General features: G+C 43.8%; 1 protein-coding gene across 1 annotated transcript in view; it reads right to left on the bottom strand.

Annotated features, from left to right (window-relative positions):
* The window catches only part of LOC102253473 (copine-4), a 110108-nt gene that overhangs the window by 13495 nt on the left and 88248 nt on the right, over positions 1 to 8365 (bottom strand). The window contains exons 9-10 of the mRNA XM_005863674.2: positions 4561 to 4615; positions 298 to 349 (exon numbers count right to left, since the gene is read on the bottom strand). Of these exons, the coding sequence (XP_005863736.2) occupies positions 298 to 349; positions 4561 to 4615 (107 nt within the window). The remainder of the gene's footprint in view (positions 1 to 297; positions 350 to 4560; positions 4616 to 8365) is intronic.

The following is an 8365-nucleotide window of genomic DNA, read 5'->3' as shown; positions in this document are numbered from 1 at the left end:
AACCCCCCCCCCCCCCCCCGTGTTTTTTGGCCAGAGGAATCCAGAATGGGGATCAACATTGTTACTGTAAACTCAAGACCTCTCCTTCATCCTGTCTTTTCCAGCTCTTAGTTTTCTGCTGTCATTATGACACTCTGTTGCCTTTAGAGTAGCGTGGTCTATTTGGATCCAGAAAGCCTACTCCTCTGCTGTGGCCAATGATCACTGATAGACTGCATCGGAGGAGAGAAACTAACATGGGAAATGTGCAAACAAAAGGGCTGCGAGACACTGGCTTTCTTTCACCTGGTAATTTACCTGCACATTCTGGGTTGTCTTCATTAAAGTTGATTGCGAAGTCATGAGAGACCTAGACACCAATTAAAATTATAAAAAGGAAGGAAGGAGAATTACAACTTTAATCCAGGAAGGAGGCACTGGGAGGAAGAGTCTGCAAACAAATGCTCATTCCATTCATTAGGTGTCAAGCCGCAGGAACCATTTTAAGGCTTCACAGAGTCAGTCTGAGATGGAGGGTGAATTCTAAGCTCCCCGTGGAGCTGAGGTGACAGGAAAGTTTTCTAGAATCAGATAAATGCTGGCAGGAGGGGAGAATAATGTATATAAAAAATGCCAAGATAAGAGTTCAGAAAAAAAAAAAATGTAATCCCAGAAACAACTGGCCATAGACTGGAGGCTTAGATTGGGCTGAGCTCTGCTTGGACCCAGTGATTTAAAAAAAAGGTAACTTGTCACCCCGTTTGCTCAAAGTGGTGATGGTGATAATAGCTCCTGCTAAGCTGTTGACATTTAAAACTCATTCTAACATACTATGCAGAGCTATAGGACAGCAGGATTTGCCCACATATGCAGGTAAAAGAGACTCTACTTTTGGAAAAGTGATAAAATCATGATATCTTGTAATATTCCAACACAGATTCCTCTACCTGCCAGGACCTATCACAAGGTGACATGTTTATTTCTTTCTTTCTAAAATCTGGTAAAACAGGAGGGCTGTCCTGGCACCTGGACATTATGGGATCATTTGGGATTTTACAGAGACTCCCATTTCAAATGTTATTTCCAAGCCCTGGCTTTCTTGGGGGCTAGAAAATGGCCATTAGTTATTGTGTTAAAAGACCCCTCTTCTCTTTGTGGGAGGTCAGAGCCGATGCTGTTGGTGCCTGGCCCACATTCCCCTGCCCTTGGCTCTCCCAGGCAAGTCAGCTGACTTCCATCCATTTTACTGGCTTTATTTACCTTAAGTTTTCTCGGGTCTCCAGAGCCTGCTTTTTAAAAATTTAATATATTTTTATTGATTTCAGAGAGGAAGGGAGAGGAAGAGGGAGCTAGGAACATCCATGATGAGAGAGAATCACTGATTGGCTGCCTCCTGCACACCCCCCACTGGAGATCAAGCCTGAAACCCAGGCATGTGCTCTGACGGGGAATTGAACCGCGACCTCCTGGTTCATAGGTAGACAGACACTCAACCACTGAGCCACACCAGCTGGGCTCCAGAGCCTGCTTTTGGCAGACGAAAGGTGTTGGGGAATTAATGTCGCTCACGAGCAGCCCTTCCTTAGTGGCTGACAGGACATGGTGTATCAGTACCCAGCCCACTTATCCTTGGGGTCTGTGTGTGCTCCACAGTGTCTTTCAGGGTTCCCAGCAAGATTCAGCTCCACTGCCCACAGAGCTAACTGACTTGTTAGGATTCCCTATGTCCACTTCCTCTCACTTCCTCATTCTCTATTGAGGTGGTTTCCTCCACCTCTCAAATAATTGCATCCAAATCCTCCTGTCTCAAGGTCTATTCTAGGGAGAGTATAGGCAAGCTCTGAGGTTTTTCCCAAAGAAGTAAATCTCGGTGACCTTATAAACTCGCTGGGGGCAACCAGCTGCTGAGGCCATCGGTGCCTGTCTGTGGCAGAGGGAAAATTAGGCCTGGAGCAGAGTGAGGAGATGTGAGGGAAGCCTGTTAGGACAGCAGGAAGAATAAGTTGGCTGAAGGCATGGTGAGCATAAGGACTTCAAGAAACATCAAAAAGGATAAGTTACACCAGGAGGGGACCAGGCAGATGTCATGGATGAGAAAAGGAAGGCCTGGAACAAGGTGTTCTCAGCCCTACTGGGCCACGTGAGACCAGAAGACTACCAGGTGGGGATGAGGTGGGGGATGCTCAAGCATCTCTTGGTAGTAGGACTGGTGGTTGTTGACGTGCATTCCAGTCTCAAGGTGCAACAGTTCAGCACCCACCTGACTACATTCTGTAGCTGATATCCGACCTGAAGGGGACTGTAGCTCCTCAGCTCTGCCTAATTCTGGTTGTATAATCTCTCTCTCTCTTTTTTAAAATTTAAATTCTTTATTGTTTAAAGTATTACATAAGTCTCCTTCTCCCCCGCCCCCCATTGTGGTTGTATAATCTCTTAATCTTAGTCTTTCCAGGCCTTCTAATGTTTCCAAAAAAACCAGAAATCTGACATTTTATATGAAATTGCCTAAATCTTAAAAAACATTTGTGTGTCAAAAACTTGTATGCATATATACATACTAGAGGCCCGGTGCACGAATTCGTGCACGGGTGGGGCCCCTAGGCTTGGCTGGCGATTGGCCAATCAGGGCCGGGCCAATTGGGGCCTGCTGGCAGGGGGAAGGGATGGGGAGCAGGAGGTTGGCCAAGGCCCCGAGGAGAGAGCTGGCCCTTGGACCCCTGGGAAAGGGACTGCATTCACCGCCATCCACTTCCAGTTCCCCATCCCAGCCTGGGGCCTAAAGGCCCTGGTGGGGTTAGAAGAGAAGGCGATGGTCACCAGGCTGGGCACGGAAGGAACGGACACCGGATGCCGACACCGCCAGCCACGGGAGGTTGGCTGTGGGAGTGCACTGACCACCAGGGGGCAGCTCCTGCATTGAGTGTCTGCCCCCTGGTGGTCAGTGCACATTATAGTGATTGGTCAACTGGTCGTTCTGGTCGTTCAGTTATAAAGGGCGCTTAGGCATATATATATATATATATATATATACACACACACACATACATACATACATAACCCATGGACATGAAAAATAGGGTGGTAAAGGCCTGGGGCAGGGGGTAGGGGGCAGGGGTGGGCTGGAAGGACTTAATAGAGGAAAAACGGGGACATATGTAATACTTTCAACAATAAAGATTTAAAAATTAAAAAAAATTTGTGTGTCAACTATCATACATTTGTGGCTCAAATAATGTCTACAGGCCACCAGTCGACAACTCCTGTTCTGTATTCTTCCTCCCCATGTGCTCTATTTCCAACAAATGCTTCTAGAATTCTTTAGGCATGCCCAGCAGGGAGGCCAGGGGGGAATACAAGGCAGACAAGGAGGACAGGTCAGGGGACACACCATTCCATCTACTGTTCTCTCAGCAGTCACAGGGAGAGGGATTCTCTCTTTCAAAAAGGGCACATCAACTTCTCTTTTACTGGCTGTATCTGAGTTGCATGGCAGGAGTCAGATGGCAACATTTACTCCCATACCAGAGCTGTCTGCACTTAACTTGTACCTCAGAGGCCTGGATGAGGCTAGGGTAGGAACCCTGCTGCCCCTCCAAGGCCCTCCCACCTGGGGAGTGAGTTCTCTGTGCAATGTCCCACAGGAGCATCTGGTATACCACAGTAGGGTGCACATCTCTCTTTGCACAATCTTTGCCTTCTCTGAGTCATGGAAATAAGTATTAAAACCAAATCAGTTTGATGATTGTGGGGGTTGGGGTTGGGGGTGGAAGAGGGTATAGGGGGGATAAATGGTGATGGGAAAAAAATAAAATAAAGAGGAAAACAAAAGAAAACATATCCTAAAAACAACAACAAAACCAAATAGGATTCCAATGCCCTCATAGGAAGCTTTTAGTTTCTCAATTTTCTAAGCCAGAGTGGTTCTATCTTAGGACTTTTCTGTGTCTCTCACACAAGACTGGTGCTCAGAGAGCTGGGATGAGGGGGTCTGTGGACTTCATTGTCATGGACTGCCTCAGTTGGTATTATCAATAGAATCTTTCTCTAGAGTAGCGGTTCTCAACATGTGGGTCGCGACCCCTTTGGGGGTCGAACGACCCTTTCACAGGGGTCGCCTAAGACCATCGGAAAACACATATATAATTACATATTGTTTTTGTGATTAATCACTATGCTTTAATTATGTTCAATTTGTAACAATGAAATTGGGGGTCACTACAACATGAGGAACTATATTAAAGGGTCGCGGCATTAGGAAGGTTGAGAACCACTGCTCTAGAGGATAGCTGAATAGATATGTTTTGAGCCACCGAAGATCAACATCCTGAGTGTTTTCTCCATATCTGTAGGAAGCTAAGCAATAAATACTTTTATTTGGACCTCTGAGAAGAACAATCAGAATACCAGGAGATTGGGTTTTATCAAAAGACAGGGTCTGAGGACCTAATCTCATGTGTTCTGAAGATTTCTGAGTCTTTGGGCCCTAGTTACATAATTATATCGAGGACCAAAGGACAGAGACTCCTGGGAAGGAAACTCAAATTTTCCTTTGGCGACAGCAAAGCATCTCTACTCACTCACCGTGTACTCTGGGGGTATCCTGGCACCAAATCCAAAGGCTGGGAACATTTTGTCACTGAAATAAAGAAAAGAAGTTGCTTTATTTATCATCTAATGAGGAAGAAAAACATGAACCTGCATCACCTCATCCGGGATGTGGCTATGCCAGGTGCTGACTCATGCTTCTTGATTATCTGTGGTGATAGGCAATAGCTTGGATAATTAAAATCAAGGAATCATCCTCAGAGTTCATTCCAGTCATTAGTCTGCAACTTCTTCCTTACTTCTGGCTAGATTTGATACCAAGGAGTGAAATGGCACCAGGATTTCCGCCCCTCCCCTCGCCCAGTATTCTGTCTCCTTTGAAAAGATCATGAACTAGGTGACTCCTATGGTTGACTGCTAGATATATGCTATCTTTTTAAATCGTTTTAGGGAGAGATTATTATTCCAGTGGGGAAATGCCTTGGGAAGTGAAATCCAAGATCATGCTGCGAGTTAGAGCCAGGGTTCAAATTCAGACAAGCCTGAATCCACAGGGCTATTAAAAAGCAGTGGAAAGCTTGACAGAACTTGGTTTCATCTACAGAACTCTTTGTATCCACTTCTTTATTGCATACAAGCAGCAATAAATTGTTTACATGTCTTTTCTTGTCTCCTGAATTCAAAGGAATGCTGTTTTTTTTGTATTCATATCTATATTTCTACTGCCTCCCTCCCTCAAATTGCCCCTTGCCCCTACCTTCAGGATAATGCTTGTCATAGATTGTGTGCTCAATAAATATTTAATGATGAGATAGTGCATGAATTGAATCATTAAGATGTGGCCATATAAAGAAGAAAAAATTCTTGCTAAAACCTATGAGAGTCACATATATGTCTTTTGGCTTGGTTTTTCTTATACAACTTGAAATTTCTCCTAATTTATTCATTCGTGTATGTGATATCTTAACTCTTAACTATGCTAGGCAATGCATGTACTTATTTAATTTTCAAGCAACCCTTGAAGTTTCACCTACTTAACATTCCCATTTTACAGATGAATAAACTGAGTCTCAGAAAGACTAAGAAAGTCTCAGAAACCCTAAGGTGCTTCCCAGGGAGGATTGTGTGATTCCAAAGACCCATACTTTTTCTACTATACCATTATAATGTAATGGTTATATACAGCATTAAATATGATTTCCTTCTGTCACTTCTAGCAACAAGCCCATCTTTCCCCACCAGACAACAAATAAGACTATCCTTAAGCAAATTTTGTGCTGTCAGAGGATTGTTGCAATAGGGGCTCTGGCTTATTGCTATTGTCAGAGGGCGTGTCCTTCCCATGCCATTTACCTCTTACTTTCTCTCCCATTAAAAAACAATTCCTTCTTGTCTTAGTTCCTTGTAGTTGAAAAGAAAAGAAAATCCAGGGTTGTTCTCAGTGTCCCTGAGCATCTCTATAAGCAAAAGGGACCCTCCTAGCCCCTGAGGCTGAGAAGTCAGATTCTCACCCATCCCCTATCTGTCTGATTTAAAGATAATTAGTAGCCAATAATGGCTTTGATAAAACTTTACCAAAACACAGCCAGTTTGATCAAATTTCGGGATGCAAGGAAGCCAGAATTCTTTGAAATCAAAGTCTAAATTCTCTGGAAAATGACCAGCTCCTCTTTTTCCTCACTGTTGTGTAAATATGAGCTTTGTGGGACATTGCATCTAGTGTGTATTAGAAAAGGTATTAATGCGGATAAATGAAAATTCACAACAGCTTATAAAGGATTAGCCACAGCTTTGAGAGAGAGAGAGAAAAAAGTTCTGATCCTTGGAAATACTTGGCTTCAGCAATTCGTCCTTACCCACAACAAGGGCGAGGAGGTATGGGAAGGAATATGTCTTGGAATTTCAGAGGTATTTTCTAGGTAAGTCTGGAAGAAAGCTTTCCTGGAGGGAGGATGGATCTTGGTTCTTCAAACTCACAGAAGGTTCAGAGTCAAAACAGAGACACCAAGGGGGCACCACACCCTTAATTTTCTTCTCTAATGAGTTTAGGAGGGGTGTGACCCAATATTCTATCCATTTCTTTTCCTTTTGTTTTTGCATTGGTTTGTAGAGAGAGTAGAAGGGAGGGGGAGAGATAGAGAGAGAGAGAAACAGCGATGTGAGATATGAGAGAGACACATTGATTGGACAGGGCTGGGGCTTAAGACTACAACCAAGGTACATATCCTTGACTGGAATTGAACCTGCAACCCTTCAGCCCATGGGCTGACACTCTATCCACTGAGCCAAACTGGCCAGGGCTTCCATCCATTTCTAATCACCAAACCAGTGTTCTAGCCTTAATGACATTCCTTTATACCTTCTAAGCCACCCAGGGGAATGTGAAGTTTGCTGAGCACGATGTACTGTTGTTATGTAACTGAGTTTGAAGAGTAAGGAGGTAGAAAAAAATGCCTCGCCTACAAGAGAAATAATTAATGAGCCAGGAGGACAATTCTCTGAAGTTAGCCATCACAAAGATTAGCTAGAGTCTAGCTAATAAACACACTAAAGGAAAAATTTCAAGCCTACGCACAATGGATCCGAACATTGCTCTTCCAGATTAAAAGTAAAAACGAGGCATAGAGGAGTCTTATGTAAGAGGCAAGGGAAGGCAAGTTGCGCACATAAGTGAGCATCAGCAGGCCAGCTCGTCAAAGAACTCCAGCCCTGGCTGGTGCGGCTCAGTTGGTTAGACGTCACCCTGTGCATCAGGGGGTTGACGGTTTGATTTCAGGTTGATGTTTCTCTCTCTCTAAAAATCAATTTTTAAAATCTTAAAGAAAAAGAACTCGAGATTGGATCCACTCAGTATTGAGTGAAGGGGGCCATTTAGCAACTATTGGGAAAATGATTGGTGAAACCTGACAATATGGAAAATTCAGGGGCATATCACCACATTGGTAAAGGCAATATTTCTTACTATTGGGATAAAATAGTAAAAAATGCACTATAAGAGCCTGTGGTCTGCAATGCTAGTGAGCCTGCTGTCCTGAACTTCCTAGAGCAGCGGTTCTCAACCTGTGGGTCGCGACCCCTTTGGGGGTCGAACGACCCTTTCACAGGGGTCGCCTAAGACCATCGGAAAACACATATATAATTACATATTGTTTTTGTGACTAATCACTATGCTTTAATTATGTTCAATTTGTAGCAATGAAATTGGGGGTCACCACAACATGAGGAACTGTATTAAAGGGTCCGCGGCATTAGGAAGGTTGAGAACCACTGTCCTAGGGAATGGCCATGGTCTCCAGATGGAAGATTCATTGTCAACCACCATTTTCACGCTCCCTGTTAGGAAGGCTTTGAGATAAAGGGAGAGGTTAATAAAAACAAGGAGAAATTAGTGCACGAGAAAATGGAGATGAACTCCGAGCAAAATGGCATTTCAGAACACCTAGACATTTAATAAAACAGTGGTTTTAAAACTGGGGTACATGGAAAGGCGGAAATGCAAAGTCCTACTGTGGATATGAGAGTATTTTTTTTTTTCTTTTAAGGAAATCAGTGTTCAGTTTCTCAACTTCCCTATGTATTCTTTGCTGAAATTATCTTCTGGGAAAACCTGTGATGCAAAGACCTATTCTCCACTCCCACCTTCCCTTTCACAATTACCCTTCTCCTTCACCCATTCTGAATTTTAACCACCACAGTGCCTTGTTCCAGGCACTATAGTGATTAAGATTCAGAATGTAAAAACTCTACAGCAGCGGTTCTCAACCTGTGGGTCGCGACCCCTGAAAATACATCCTGCATATCAGATATTTACATTACGATTCATAACAGTAGCAAAATTACA

Source organism: Myotis brandtii, unplaced genomic scaffold (genome assembly GCF_000412655.1).
Source record: "Myotis brandtii unplaced genomic scaffold, ASM41265v1 scaffold18, whole genome shotgun sequence".
NCBI lineage: Eukaryota > Metazoa > Chordata > Mammalia > Chiroptera > Vespertilionidae > Myotis > Myotis brandtii.
The sequence above is the reverse complement of the archived record's forward strand: the minus strand, read 5'-3'. Positions and strand labels throughout refer to the sequence as shown.